This window comes from Ahaetulla prasina, chromosome 1 (assembly GCF_028640845.1).
Source record: "Ahaetulla prasina isolate Xishuangbanna chromosome 1, ASM2864084v1, whole genome shotgun sequence".
In the NCBI taxonomy this organism is placed as follows: Eukaryota; Metazoa; Chordata; class Lepidosauria; order Squamata; family Colubridae; genus Ahaetulla; species Ahaetulla prasina.
The window spans coordinates 164,178,655-164,194,673 of NC_080539.1; the positions used below are offsets into that span (position 1 = coordinate 164,178,655).

Genomic DNA, 16,019 nt, shown 5'->3' on the forward strand with positions numbered 1-16,019 from the left:
TGCCGCATAACCTACCTTTTCTTGGGCTTCAGTTCATAGGCAGATACCCTGACATTTTCCTTTAAAATGTATTGGTAAAATTCATAATTCCATTGATGATAAGCTGTCCTGGTCCATAGGGGGCAAAGCAAGTTCAAACCATGATACTGCCTCCACTCTGGTTCTTGCATTGGAGTGCAGTATTTAAGGTAAAGGTAAAGGTTCCCCTCGCACATACGTGCTAGTCGTTGCCGACCCTAGGGGGCAGTGCTCATCTTCGTTTCAAAGCTGAAGAGCCAGCGCTGTCCAAAGATGTCTCCGTGGTCATGTGGCCGGCATGACAACGCCAAAGGCACACGGAACGCTGTTACCTTCCCACCAAAGGTGGTCCCTATTTTTTCTACTTGCATTTTTACGTGCTTTTGAAACTGCTAGTTGGCAGAAGCTGGAACAAGGAACGGAAGCTCACCCCGTTACACGGCAGCACTAGGGATTCGAACCGTTGAGCTGCTGACCTTTCGATAGACAAGCTCAACATCCTAGCCCCTGAGCCACCGCTTCCCTATAAATGCAGTATTTACCTTTCACCAAATAGAATGCTTTTCATTCAAGCCACAGAGTTCTATTTTAGTCTCATCCATTTACAGAACATTCATCCAGTAGCATTCTGGCTTATCCATGTGATTTTTTTTTTGCAATCTGTAGATGGAGTAGCAATGTTCCTTTTAGAGCAGGGATGTCAAACTCAAGGCCTGCAGGACCGCCCTGGATCTGGCCTGTGGGGCTGCCCTGGAAACAGCAAAGGACTGACCCATGGTGCTTCTGCCAGTGAAAATTGAGCTTTGGTAAGGTATTCCTTCCGAGCTCCATTTTTGCTGGCAGAGGGCTGCAGGAGGCCATTGCAGCTGAAAATGGACCTCGGCGGAGCTGCGTGGCAAGATGTCGAGCTGGCCATGTCCACCCGCCATGCCCACTCAGCCCCCCACCCCGCCCGAGGTCAAACACAACGCTGATGCAGCCCTCAATGAAATCGAGCTTGACACCCCTGTTTTAGAGAGTAATGGTTTTCTCCTAATACCTACCATGCATACTATAGCAGTGTTCTCATGAAGGTGGCCTCATGAACACTGATATTTGCCAATGTAAGAAATGTCTTTGCTTCTTTAGATGGACTGATACTCCTAGAGGTTTGCATAAATTTGCCATACACAAATAATTTGGGATAATCTTCGTCGATAAACAAATGAACAGGTATAACAAATTTTGGACTCATTTATTTAAGTGGATTCTCCTTATCTAGTTTTACATCATGGGAACAGATCATATTTTAGATTATATTTATGCAGAAATATTGAAAATTCAAAAGCCTTCACAAGCTTTTAAGCCACTGTTTATACAAATAGCATTTGGACAAATGGTTTCCCTAACAGCACAGTTTAGATATATGGAAAATGATCTGGAAAAGATGGAGTAACAGAGTTAACTATTTGTGCAGGTATTAATAGGTACCAGTGCGCCCATGTATGGGTATTGTAAACATTTGAGATATTTATATACAGTATATATTATAGCAGGATCTGTACATGCTCTTGCCATTCCCTCCAATACAAGGTTGTTCCCAGCAGAGATAGGAACAGGACTCTGAACCATGTTAGAACTATAATAAGGAAAATCTAGTTAAAAAGCTTCAAGTCCAATTAAGAATAGTCTCTTAGCATCTGCAATTTAATTTTTTTTAAAACAAATTCTCTAATATGAATGATATCATCCCTTCCCAGTTTATGTTACCTATTCTGTAAAATCCTTTAATGTCCCTCCCAAAGATTTTCAAAGGGACTAAAAGGGAATGAAAAATGCCTCCATTCTTTGATCTGTGGGAGTACTTTAGGAGTAGTATTCCACTCTCAGTCATTTAAAGTCCAATTATTTGTTGCTTTCATTGTAGTATTCGCCATGCTAAGTGGAAGAAGACTAAAACAGTTGTATTATGTTGTTATTTAAAAAAAATACTAATATATGATTTGTTCATCTGCAGAGTTCCTTAACGGTAGTACTAACTTTAAATAAACACATCTGATAGATTTTTTGCACAGAATATCTGATTGGCTTCAGAGGTTATTCTTTATTTTATTCTTTATTTTAAATCCAGTATTCTCTTCTTAGTGTTGAGAACCATCCTGTTTTCCTAATGTCGGGTAAACCACTGAAGGGAAAACACACTGCTAGGCAACTCTTGTAAATTACAGTTAAAATATACTTGAAAATCCTGGTAAACATATTCTAACATTTCAGTTCTTTTAAGTTCCAAAATGTTTTTTTAGTTCCCTGACTATCTCACCATGCTTGGTGGTTATGATGAAAAATTTGCTTTGAACGCGTAACTTTCTTGGGGATCAAAATTATCCTTGCCATCCCTTATGATGATCTCTTGCTTTGCTTTAAAAGCTACTGGAATAAAACCTTCACCATCCGCAGTAAGAACTATCCAGGAAGGACCTAGGGAAGAGGAAAAAAATGTGAGAAGATGTATGCATGAGTTAGATATACTGTACAAGCACTTGTCTAAATGTTAAGTATATAATCCTTTGTGCTTCTTTTAATAGGTTTTTTCCAATATTGTTACAAAAATTACATGTCTTGGTTTCAGTTTTAAGCCAAAAATATGGATAGATAACACAGCTAATTATTTTTTCACCTTTGATACTTACAAAAAGATAATCTGGCTCTGATATGATATTTGCATATTATACATACATAATATTGATATGATTCATTTTTCTATGAAGAAAAATGAAGTTACCTCTTATTGCAGAGATAAAATAGCAAGCTAAGTAAAACTTTTGAATATATTTTAATTACTGTAATATACAACTTTTTTTAAGAATAATGGAAAGCTTTAATATTTGGGGGTTATATCTGAAAAGAATATTAAATATTTATAGTGTATCCCCTATGTTTTAGTTTTCAGGGAAAAGTAAATTGTTGGAGGGCATAGTAAACTCATAACCTGAATTTCTTGATTACTGAAAATAATTATTTTAATTATTTTTAAAGTTCCTTTAAAAACCATATTCTAAATTCTTATCTTGCTAATGTGGTATGTTGTACATAAGGGAGCTATTCTTGCTCATGTGTGCATTTTTGATAAATTGGGAAGTTTACGCAAACCTAGTAAAAACTATTTCTTATGATTTTAAAACATTTAAGGAGAAGCAACAAGAAGAAAGCTTATTGCACAATTGTTATCAACTTTGTTAAAGATTAAAACTGCATTTATGTATTGTAGTGAGTCATTATTTTGACCATTGTTTGGCTGAGTTTAGGCTACATGCTAACCCAAAACAAAGCAAGTCACATATGGCTTAGCATCTGCTTCAGCCAGTTATTTAATAACGATGGTTTTCTCTTTACTACTAACATTGGACTAGATTTGACTAAACATTAGTAGCTTGATAAAATTGCTGTGATATAAAAGGGCAGCTTTATCGGGCATCATTAATCAATGCATAGATGTCTGAGATCAGAGAGAGAGACTGATTTTGCAAATTGCAATCATCCATCATTTATTTAATTATTTACTAAAATCACAATTAATGTTATTCAATTCTATACACAAACCACTAGGTTCAGTGTTTAAAGTCATTGAATTCACTAAATTACCATGTGGTTTGACCAGGGATAAAGTTGTTTAAGTAGATTAGAGAAAGTGTTACCTTGCTATCAATTTATAGGCAACCCTTGTTATTCATCAGTACTATATTTGTGAATTTGTTTACTGACAAAAATGTTTTTGTACCCCCCAAATGTGTACTCAGAGCACTGTCATGCTTTCTTGCTGACATGTGGGGCTGCAAAACAGTAAGAATTGCCCAACATGCAGACTCCCAACTAAGGTTTCAGCATTTGTTAATTTGCTAATATATACAGCATTTTCACAGAACTACAAATATATAAGAATTGCCTGTATTTCCAATCCATTTTCTACATTAATATATTCATAAATAGAGTATTCACAGTAATGCCTAAGCTCAGGAATGAAGGTCAGTTGAAGATTGTACTGCTGGGTTATGGGGGGAAAAACCCATGTAACTCAGGTTCCCAAAGGTTAGTTTTTACTAAAACAATTAAATTAAATAATAAAGAGGACTTGCCATGTTTCATTTCAACAATATGCAGATCAAAAAGTTCCTGGACTAAATTCAGATGGATTTTGCCATTGTATAGTAGAACATTGCGAGTTTCTTCAGCTATTGCTCCATTTGAAGAACGCTTCTTCAGGCACATATACATAAAAAATAAATAAATCTATTATTAAAATATTGGTGGTATTTGAAATCAGTCATTTAATTTGTTCAGCTTATTCTCAGAAACACAAAAGAGGTAGTCTGCTTTGTGTAGGAAGCAACGAAACATGTCTCTTCTTAAGATAACCTGATGAAATCAATATGAACCAATATGGAGATGTAAGACTGAAGCAGCTCAGAAATGATATTTGAAAATATTGGATACTGTGTAATGCCTAGCAGCTGAATCAATTTGACTTACAAGGAAAAGCAGCTGGTAATTCCCCTACATTTGGGAGGAATTTCCTCCTATTGGAGATCATTAATTCTTATTTTTACTGCCCTGCGGAAGCAGTTGAAAACCTCTTCCAGAGGTTATTTGAGATGTGATGCTACAATTTTGTCATGCCATCCATGTATTCTTGTTTTACTCCTGTAAAGTATTGAGAAGGCCAGGAATAAAAATAATAAATAATAATGTTCGAATCAACCTCAATTGGATTCAGGCATAGCACCAACTCCACAATCATGGTTTACAAACCACAATGGCTGGGATCAGAAAACCCACATTATGTGAAAATGGGCCAAACTACATTATAGTACTGCATAATATTTGAGCCCAATCAAAACATAACTGGCTGAGTTTAGTCATAAATACTGTAGCATTATAACAGATTATAACAGCATTATAGTGGGAAAGTACACAATCACTTCCTTCAGCCCCTATCATTTATAATGAAATGTAAATCTGGGTATGAAATAAAACTGAAATGAGGGGAGGTAGAATGCAGGAAAACATGCACAAAAAGAGGTAAATGAAGAAACAGGATAAGAAATGGGTTTTAGGGAAAACAAACCACTTGAGATACATACATAGCAAGCCAAATATAATGTATCCAATAAAGGATAAAATTTACTTGCTCATTCCTGTTAGATTAATGAAATAGCAATAGTTAATTTCATTTGTGTGATTATAGAAGAGCATGTTTTATACAATATGTTAAATCAGAACCAGTGAAACCAATTTGTGGCTTAGCACAATGTGTGAACCAATTCTTTTTTCAATGTTTACCATATTAGATTACCATGTCAGATTTTTTTTCTGAATAATGAGAGTGAAGTCTTCATTTGGGATAACTTGTGAGTGTACAGGGTATGTTGTAACATTACTAATAGATATTCATATCCTTAAGATTAGTCATCACACTATTACATTGTTTTCAATGGTTTGTTTTTACTGCAATAATTATAACATATTATCCTATTTCTTCTTATTCCATCATTCTGGCTGCAGTCCTAGATTATAAGGTAGTAAAAACATTTTGTGCTCACTAGGATTTCATTTTCTTTAATACCACACATTTAAACATATTCACTCTATGTCATTTGAAATTTGCAACATTTCTCAACTCAATTTCTGCAAGGAAAATAGCAATGGGGATGGTTGGGGATATGCACATGTGTATTTGACTCTAATGAGTACTAGAACCTTGAATTTAATTTTTTATAGAATCAAGGTTAATGTTGCATTCTTACATTTTGCAATAAGCAATGCATCAGATTGGAGATGGTGGTACTTTGTCTCCAGTACCATCTTGTGCTTTAAGAAATATTAAACACCAATATTTTTCTGCCTTGATTGAGTGTGGTGTGCTCTTCAGTTAGGATACCTAATAAATTAGGTATTCCCTGTTGGAAAGTGGTGGGCCATAGATTTTTTTGCTAGGCATGTTCTGAAGAAAACACCTCATGATTATTTGCTCGACAGCATCATGAGAGAGGAACTTGTGAAGTCATCTGGCATTCCTTTGAATTCGTGAATTCCTAAAAAGTGGACAGAATTTTCTGTGGAAATGACTTCATCATTTGGGGGCTCAATCCTTACTGCTCCCAGATTGTCTAAACTGCCAAAAGGAGATGAAGCACAGTATTCAGGAAACAGTGAATACTTCCTTGAGGGAGAAAGTAAAAACAACACTATTGAAAGAGGCGATGTATTCCTCCTTGAACCACAACAGTTATCATTCATCTCCAGTTTTTCCTTTTTCTTTATTTTACTGTCCTGTCACTAGCTCCTTAACTAAAATGTATATTTTCCTGAACCTCAAATCGCACATAAACCTGGGGGGGGGGCAGCTTCTTTAAGATACAGTGAGTGAAAAGGAATGATGAGATGTGGAAAGAAATAATGGTAAGGTAAAAACAGTCTGATTTTCAGCTCCTCAGAGCTAGCTGATGCTTAGCAATCACATCTGATTCTAATGGAAGATTCACTGGATGCCTGGCCCCTGCAGGGAATTATTGGATCTCTTTGACCATGTGTACCCAGGGTTAGATAAGCACTAGAGGATTTTAGGATATAAGATAAGTGGTTACAATCATTAACATAAATAAGTCAATTAATGCTAGACACGGAAAGACAGATTAAAAGGCCTGGCATGACATCCAGACTATCACAAGACAGTTGTAGCAGAACTCGGAGGATGCCCACACCAGATCTAAAGCATCCTTCCTTGCTCCAGAGCTAAATACTGAACTTTTAAGAGAAGAAATCTGTTTCCATTGGGGAACTACAACTCCCAACATGTTTCAATATATTCATGCTGGCTAAATATTTGGGAGTTGTAGTTCAGCAACATCTGGAAAAAAATTGGGAGTTGTACATTATTTCCCTACCTCTGGACTTTTTTCTTCTTGTATTCTGTTTGTTTGCTTTTATTTATTTTATTTATTTATTTTGTCACACAGTATATATAAGCATAAGCATGAAATAACTATACAATATATAAGCATATATATGAGCAAAAGTATGCAATAACTATATTAATTGGATATAACGAAAGGAAACAATAGGACAGGAATGGTAGGCACGCTTGTGTATGCCCCTTACAGACCTCTTAGGAATGGAGTGAGGTCAATAGTAGAGTTTTTGGTTGAAGCTTTGGGGATTTTGGGAAGAGACCACAGAGTCAGGTAGTGTATTCCAAGCATTAACAACTCTGTTATTGAAGTCATATTTTCTGCAATCAAGATTGGAGCAGTTAACATTAAGCTTAAATCTATTGTATGCTTGTGTATTGTTGCAATTGAAGCTGAAGTAGTCTTTGACAGGAAGGACATTGTAATAGATGATTCTATGAGTTAAACTCAGGTCATGTCGAAGGCGGCGTAATTCTAAATTTTCTAAACCCAGGATTTCAAGTCTGCTGGCATAAGGTATTTTGTTGTATTCAGAGGAGTGGAGAACTCTTCTTGTAAAATATTTCTGGACACGTTCAATTGTACTGATGTCAGAAATGTGGTATGGGTTCCAGACAGTCGAGCTGTATTCAAGAATTGGTCTAGCAAATGTTTTATAAGCTCTGCTTAGTAGTGTAGTGTTTTTGGAGAAGAAGCTACGCAAGATTAGGTTTACAACTCTTAAAGCCTTTTTTGCGATATAGTTGCAGTGGGCTTTGGCACTTAGATCATTTGATATGAAAACTCCAAGGTCTTTAACAGGGTGAGGGTCATCTGTAAGGTAATGTCCATCAAGCTTGTAAGTGTTTTAGGTTCTTTTTCCAATATGCAAGACTGAACATTTGCTGATTGCGATTTGGAGTTGCCAAGTTTGATGCAAACTGCTATAAATCATTTTGAAAATATCATTACCAAACAGAATACCATCTGTTTCATATTACCACCCCCTGAATAATTATTAATCAGACTTCAAACCACAGAACTGTTAGCACCAGAGAATGTAGACTAAGTAACACAATTCTCATCTTGGATAACAAATATTGGATAACAAATTGGATAACAAATATGGATAACAAGTGACAAGTATTCTGTCTTTTATATATTCAATTTTTTTGTTTATTCTGAACTTTTATCCTTTTCTCTTTGCTTCAAATTATGCACCCACTATTTATTTTAATTATTGCCCTTGCACCTTTTTAAACTGTTTAAATAGTGTTTTTCAAACATAAAACGCTATATGCTATAAAATATCAATTTTACATTCATCTTCATTGGCTTGCATGTTTTCAGTCTACTTCCCAAACTGCTTTCCTGATTGCAGTTATTAAATATGACTTTGAAAACTGCAGTCATTCTAGTCTTCTGATTTGATCAATTAACTTCTTCAGACTTATTTTCCTCTCTGTCCTCTACCTTCCACTACTGTGTATGTTTAACTTGGTTTATTAAAATCACTTTCTGTTCCTTTAATACACTATTGACTTTGGGATGTGTGTGTCATTTTACTGAAATATCTTCATCTTCTAAAATCTCCTTAAAACAGAATATCATCAAAATGGTTTATGAAACCGCTTTTTCCTTGCAACTTTGTGATATAAATTAGTTTGTTTTTAACCAAAGAAGTATGCAACATTTTCAGATCCAAAGGCCACGTACGGTCTTTTAAGTACTGTGCTAAGAAAACTAAACAAAAAGTTGGAGTTGGGGGAACTGGAGAAAAAAATAATTCATATTTATATTAAATCAAAATTCAATATAGCTAATAACATGATTGCTGTCAGGCATGCATTTAAAGACTTTCTATTACATTTTGATACAACTTTTGGGAGTCATGTGGGTTCCATTTGGGGACATTGCTTTTAGGCAGCTAAATACAAAGGAAAAGAAAAAGGGGAAGGAGGGGAAATGAACTGCCTATGGCTGTATGTAGGGAATCATGTGTATGGTCACAGAAACTTTTCCTTAATGGGATGGCTTATGGACATCACCTATCCTCCCCATCATTTGTTCTTCACTTCTATGGTGAGTGAAATGGGAACAACCAAGAATGATCCTGAATTTCCATTTTTTCTTTACACCTACTGGAATTTGACATAGGCAGCCCTATCAATTTGATAAATAAATATTTCTAATCAGTCTAATCAACATAACCTTACATCCCCCTGATGCTCTCCTTCCATTCTTTTCATGTTCTGTGAAATGCACTATATTAATAAGCATATTCCAAATTTTCAAAATACATCCTGCATCAACACAAATGCTTTTAAAGAAAAAGTTACCGTAATTATTCAGACATTTTTTTCCAGCTTCTTCTCCTGCAAGGAAAACAGCAATGGGGATGGTGGGGGATATGAATGTGTGTGTTTGAATCTAACAGGAATACCAAAACCTTGGATTATTTTTTTAGACTCAAGGTTAATGTTGCATTCTTACATTTTGAAATAAACAACACATCAGACAGGAGGTAGTAGTGCTTTGTCTTCAATACTATGTTATGTTTTAGAATTTCTATGCTCTTGTGAAGACAAGAAAACCTGACCCATTGGATTTTTTATTTTTAAATTTTCTTCATTACGTGAGCAAATATATTTCTCAATGCTTTGAATCTTTAAATGAATCTTTTAAGCATGTGTACTATTACTGACACATACTTGTTTCTCCAAAAATTATTTTAAAAACCACATACTTGAGAATTTATTACAATAAGTAATGACTTCAAATTGAAAAGCAAATGGACATACAATACATTAATGACAATCACCCAAGCAGAAAAGAATGCAAATCTCACTTCTGTAAAGCCAAATATGAAACACAATAGCCATTATTCTCTGGACAATACTTCAATGAGCATAGAATGATGCAGCCTGGTAAAAAATGTAAAGACTTTGTCAATTGGTAGCAAGTTGCCAAAAACAATTTACAGGGAAAATGTTTTACAATTACCTGATTTTTTTTACCTGATATTTGATGTGTATGAAAGGTGGTTCTTGAGAAGAAGGGTAGACAAGAGATAATCTCCTCCCATTTTTAGTGTATTCTATTAATTCAAGGAGTCTCAAATGTAAGTCATTGAAGCTGCTATACCATCTTTCCAGATTTATGGATATTTCAGTTGCTCTTTTATCATTATCCAATATGCTATTTTTAGGAGAATTTAAAGATTTGTGTGCTACTTTAGATGAAGTTGATGTATTGGAAAATCCAGCAGGTGTTTCAGCACCAAACAAGGTCATTGACCGATTAATTGGTTCAGCTTCCAAAGTTTCTAGAACGGATGAGTTTCTCAAGGCTCCTTTTTCATAAAATATGCACATATTGGATGGGGATGTTTGTTCATAATTGGGATTTTTTACTTTCAACATGTGTTTCCTTCTACTGGGTGACTGAATAAAAGTATTAACTGGTCTTGAGAGCTCTTGCTCCACAATACAATCCTCTGAAGCAAAGTTCTTAAAATGTCTTCTTTTCTCCGGAAGGCTAACAGAAGGCTCAAAAGTGAATGACAAAGTTTGGCTAGTCCCAGATTTTGATGAAGAGTCTTTGCCAGATATTAATTCTTTCATCAGCAATCTGATGACGTATCTGTCTGAATTAGAGGAAGGAATAAATGTGGGATCAGAGAATTTTTGCTTGCCAACCAACACTAATAACAGTTTATCTGTCAAAAAGGATAGACCTTTGGGTCGTTCATTTCTTTCTAGTTGGATCCGTTGCAAGTTGGGCACACAGGATGGTGTAACTGAAGAGACCAAAACAATATTACAAGTATTAGAAGCTACTGCAACCATTTGAGCACTAAGGTCAAAGGCAATTACATCAGGGACCAAAATGCCCGGAATGCTGACTTTTCTAGTTGTGGTTATTTTTCCTTCATAAGTGACCAAGATCAATTGTGAAGAATACTGACTACTTCCTAAAGGGCTGACCTTCCTCCTCAAAGGTATACGGCTGCGATCCTGTTTCCTGTGGTTTGCCAGGATACTGGTTAAATCAATTGGGCCTGATGAAGATGAAGCAACAGAATGCATTGCTACTGATTTATCTGAATCAAAAGACTTCCTTCTTGAATCCATTGAGTATTCTTCATTCCCAAGCACCAGAGTAGATTGCGAAGAATCTGTAGACATAAAATCCATTTCAGAAGTTATTGGTAATTCAAATATAATACCAGCATTTAAACCAGGCATCTTATCAGAAGGGAGTTCAGTAGCCACAGCAATTTGAAAATCCAAAGTAGCTTCAATAGCACAGATATAGCCTCCAACATCAAATATTGGGCAAAAAGTACAAGCATTCAGTGTTTTCTTGGTCTCATCCCAAATATAGGAATGAAGAGAACTGCTTATAGCAATAACCAGACGATTGCCCTCCTTGGTCCAACAAGCACAGTGGATGAGTCCCCTGCTTTTAATGTCTGCTTTAACCTTGGAATTGTCTAAACGAACTGCATATAAAACAGAAGCATCCCTTTTGGTAAATACTGACAAAATATCTCTCTTTGGGTGCCACACACAGCCTTGAGGAAGCAACTGGAACGGCTCAGCAATTTCACAAGTCTGGAAAACCATCAGCCTATTCTTTTCCAGAACATTATGGATTAGCTGCCAAATGGTCACACGCTTCTTATGCTGAACAGCAAGCAGAGCTGGCAAGTCGGCAGAATAACATGCATTCCAATAGAGCGCGTGGACATGTTCAAACTGACCGATAAGAATCGAATCACCAAACCTCCATTCTTTGCTATGAAAATGCAGTGGTATCAGTGTAACCTGCTTGCCATCTGTCCACGCAATCCCATATACTGGATGAATAGCCTGGTATAAAGCATTAAGGCCAGTTCTAGGAAGTTTAGCTTTTCCTAGCTCCATTCTTGACATCTTCTATTACTGTTGCTTGCTCTGAAGTAGAGGTTCCATCAAGTTCATCAGAACAGCTTGATGTATCAAAGTCTTCAAGTTATAGACCAATTCCATGTTGATAAGTGATGGCTTTTCTTTTAAACTTGCAGCTCACTTCACTGTGAAATTCTACTGCTATTACTCTAAGAATAAACTACTTCCAGACTGCTCTTTCTATGTTCTTTTCCTGGGAGAAGCTAATGAGCTTTAACTAATTACTGATCTCATCTATTGCATTTCCTATTTTTAACTTTTAAAGACTGGGCTTTAAAAATAGCACTTTAATACCTGAAGTCTATCAAGATCTCTTCTATACTCAATATAAGAAAGCTTTAACTGTTGGGAGAATAATTTTAGTTGTAGCATGAACTGAACAACCAAACTCTTCTGCTCTTTGAAGGGAAAACTAAGTGAAAGGAACCATATCTTAAAGGAGTAACATTTGTAAATAGTTCAAAGCAAGTAATATTAATGAAAAACAAAAAAACAAAATATCACTGTATTCTGACTGATACTGCCATTTTCTTCTGCTGAATCTAACCTCTTTTCATTTTGCTCCTTTTAATTTGGACAAGAATATAAAAATATTTATTTCACATTTGCAGAAAGAAAATCTGGGTCTTACTCCTGTCATATTATTTTTGGAATAGACCTCTGATCAAAGATGTTTGCAACTATGCTCAGGAAAATAGGTTTTAGTGTTTAATACAATTGAAAGCTGAACCACAGCTTTTGTAAGAAATCCTGGATATGACAAAAAGCAGATGTTTACAGTAATATTAAAGTAAATGGATTTAGAGGTATCTTGGTACATTTTTCACAAACTATGAATTTTTAACATACTATATTGTACATGTTCTTTGATAAGGTAGTTATAATCTGTCTCATTAGTAACCTGCATCTGCATAATTAACCTGTCTTGCCCTCCCCTCTATAGTCTCAATCTATTTAAATCCTACATCAATTAAGCCATTCCATGAAGTTGAAGAAATAAGCTATAACTCACAAAAGTTTATGCCTTAAACCAGGGGTCCCCAACCCCCAGTTAGTGGACTGGCACCAGTCTGCAGCATGCCAGAAACCCGGCCTTGCAAACCAGTGAAATCATGCCCCCTCTGGTCCATGAAAAAAACTCTTTCCATGGAACTGGTCCCTGGTGCCCAAACAGTTGAGGGCCATTGCCTTAAACTCTATTAGTCAAAAAAGATGCTACCAGAATCCTTTTGACTTTTAGCTATAAATGGCAGAGAATTTGTACAAAACACAAAAGCCATACCTCAATCATCACCTTAAACATATCATTGGATGGACACAACCAATAACACAGATAGTCGTCCAACTAGAATAGAATAGAATAGAATTTTTTATTGGCCAAGTGTGATTGCACACAAGGAATTTGTCTTGGTGCATATGCTCTCAGTGTACATAAAAGAAAAGATACGTTCAGCAAGAATCATAAGGTACAATACTTAATGATAGTATAGGGTACAAATAAGCAATCAGGAAATAATATCAATATAAATCGTAAGGATACAAGCAACAAAGTTACAGTCATGCAGTCATAAGTGGAAGGAGATGAGTGATGGGTAGGATGAGAAGATTAATAGTAGGGCAGACTTAGTAAATAGTTTGACAGTGTTGAGGGAATTATTTGTTTAGCAGAGTGATGGTATTTGGGAAGAAACTGTTCTTGTGTCTAATTGTTTTGGTGTGCAGTGCTCTGTAGCGTTGTTTTGAGGATAGGAGTTGAAACAGTTTATGTCCAGGATGTGAGGGGTCTGTAAATATTTTCACAGCCCTGTTTTTGACTCGTACAGTATACAGGTCCTCAATGGAAGGCAGGTTTTTCAATTACAATTACAATTACAATCATAACCGAGTCCGGAATTATAAATTGTTATGGTCATAAATTGAGTCTTACATGACTGGACCCAATTTTTAAATATATTTTGTGGCAGTCATTAAGTGAACATCAAGGGCATTAAAAGAATATGGTAATTGTTAAGTGAACACTGCAGACATTAAGCGAATCCATTTCAATAAAATGTAGGAAAAGTGCACTTGGGGAAAGAATCTAAGTTAAATGAAGAAAGCTCACAAGCTTCTCTACCTGAGCTAACCATGAAGCAGCCAGCTTTTTCAAAGTCCTTAAACTAGGTTACCCCAGTTTCTCAGGTAGGACAAAGAACATCACAGCTCCATCCCAGCTATTTCCAAAATCGAAAGGAACCATTGGTTTCCTGAAGATGCCCGTTTGTGTGATTCCAGTGAACACGGGTGCAGTTGTGCTGCGGGGTGGGGTGGGAGAATAAGAATACTTTTAGTCTTATCTTATCCTGGTCAAGAGCAGTTTCTATCCAGAAACCAACAGTTGAGGCCTTGGGGAGCGGAGGCCGCTATAGATACTTATCAAGTGGCTAGGCCCGTCTGCGTAGGTGGTTAGAATAGAACAGAATTTTTATTGGCCAAGTGTGATTGGACACACAAGGAATTTGTCTTGGTGCATATGCTCTCAGTGTACATAAAAGAAAAGATACCTTCATCAAGGTACAACATTTACAACACAATTGATGGTGATTGGGGAATTGATACCACTGACGCTGACCGCTGGATGCCTTCAACACACATCAAGATGAATTCAGCACATCGAATTGATGCTATATCCAAAGCTGGCCCCGAGAATGGCTCCGCCCGAAGCATCCCGTTGCGAAAGGAGCAATCGCCTCTATCCAGCAGGAAGCAGATTGCCCATTCAGCTGCGCTTTTAGCCGCTCGCACCCACCGCCTTACTCCAAGCTGCTGCGGAGCAAGTCCAACGAAGCGCAGCCGGGGGCTTTCCTCCCCCTCCCTCTCCGAGAGCCCTGCCTTTCTTCTGCCCTGGAGTAGGGGGATTGGCTAAGAGAGCCGAGAACACCCCCCCTCTCCCATCTTTTTCATTGGCTGGACATCTTGATGGACAGCTCCGAGGGCAGGTGAAAGGGGTATGCGTTTGCCGAAGAATCTTGCGGAGCTGGGGCTGAAAGCGACAGCGTTGATTAAGAAGCGGGCTTGGACTCGAGTGAGGGCGGGGAGAGAGAAGCTGCTGTTGGATTCGAGGGCGTTGTAGCCATGGGAGTGGAAGTCGAGACCATTTCTCCGGGAGACGGTGCGGTTCTACAGGGTGTTTTTTTTTAACCTCCCTTTGTGTGACTTTCGGGGTCGGAAAAGAGACTGCGGAGGTAGGAATGGGGTGGGTGGGTGAGATTGTTGCCCGAGGGAGCCGGAGAGGAGGCGCGCTAGCGCTCCAGCCGCCGCAACTGCTGCAGGGACCAAGGTGGTATCTGTGGGGGAAGTGTGTGCGCGTCGTATGTGTGTGTGAGAGAGGGTGTAAAAAATAAATAAATGAAGGCATCGGAGGGGAACTGGAATCCAGTATTTGGGACAGGAAGCCGAATTGGAGATTTTTTATCCCGCGAGAGGTGTGCTTTGCTACAAGGCAAAGGTGATGGGATGGACCAACATCAGTCCTGGTGAGTCAGTGTAAGGGAAGAGCGAATCGACTTCTCCGATGGACGCTAAACTAAACAAAATGTTCAATTAACGATAGCTGTCTGAATGGCGTAGCACCTCCCCGGTATATTCATTAATTTTTATATAATCTGTCCCTCACCTGTGTTTCCTTTGCCATAATCTGTGCTGCCAGATTTAGTTGCTAGTTTCCTAAAATGTCCCCGGTGGTGTTTGATGGAAGTTTCAGATCAAAAAACGGTGAGGGGTTGGATGAATTTCCTCCAGATCAGGGGTGAAATCCAGCAGGTTCTGACAGGTTCTGGAGAACCGGTAGTGGAAATTTTGAGCAGTTCGGAGAACCGGCAAATACCACCTCTGGCTGGCTCCAAAGTGGGGTGGGAATGGAGATTTTGCAATATCCTACCCCCAGGATTGGGGAGGGAATGGGGATTTTGCAGTATCATTTCCCTGGAGTGGGGTGGGAATGGAGATTTTGCAGTATCCTTCCCTTGCCACGCCCACCAAGCCACACCCTCCAAGCCACACCACACCCACTAAGCCAAGCCCACAGAACCGGTAGTAAAAAAATTTGGATTTCACCACTGCCCCAGATATTAGGAACTGTAACCCA

At 37.6% G+C, this 16,019-nt stretch overlaps 2 protein-coding genes across 3 annotated transcripts in view; one reads left to right on the forward strand and one right to left on the reverse strand.

Moving 5' to 3' along the window:
- Positions 1–2,329: 2,329 nt before the first annotated feature.
- LOC131196514 (WD repeat and coiled-coil-containing protein-like) lies at positions 2,330–11,869 on the reverse strand. The gene is made up of 3 exons (XM_058179373.1): positions 9,959–11,869; positions 4,131–4,251; positions 2,330–2,475 (listed from the first exon to the last, which is right to left on the reverse strand). Exons 1-3 carry the CDS (start codon positions 11,867–11,869, stop codon positions 2,330–2,332), a joined length of 2,178 nt encoding a protein of 725 aa, XP_058035356.1.
- A 3,040-nt stretch (positions 11,870–14,909) lies between these two features.
- The window catches only part of FKBP1B (FKBP prolyl isomerase 1B), a 42,684-nt gene continuing 41,574 nt past the window's right edge, over positions 14,910–16,019 (forward strand). The window contains exon 1 of one of the 2 annotated variants that reach the window (XM_058179749.1): positions 14,910–15,044. In XM_058179749.1, the coding sequence (XP_058035732.1) occupies positions 15,008–15,044 (37 nt within the window). In that variant the 5' untranslated portion in view covers positions 14,910–15,007. Of the gene's footprint in view, positions 15,118–16,019 lie in introns of both variants that reach the window. The other variant, XM_058179759.1, reaches the window with a different exon arrangement.

What these genes read in the sequence shown, in the direction of transcription:
- LOC131196514 (XM_058179373.1), bottom strand. Translation starts at nt 11,869, where the DNA reads ATGGAGCTAGGAAAAGCTAAACTTCCTAGAACTGGCCTTAATGCTTTA. An exon ending in TCATACACATCAAATATCAG is followed by an intron (nt 4,252 to 9,958) that starts GTAAAAAAAATC and finishes ATGTGCCTGAAG; the next exon opens with AAGCGTTCTTCAAATGGAGC. An exon ending in TATTGTTGAAATGAAACATG is followed by an intron (nt 2,476 to 4,130) that starts GCAAGTCCTCTT and finishes CCTCTTCCCTAG; the next exon opens with GTCCTTCCTGGATAGTTCTT.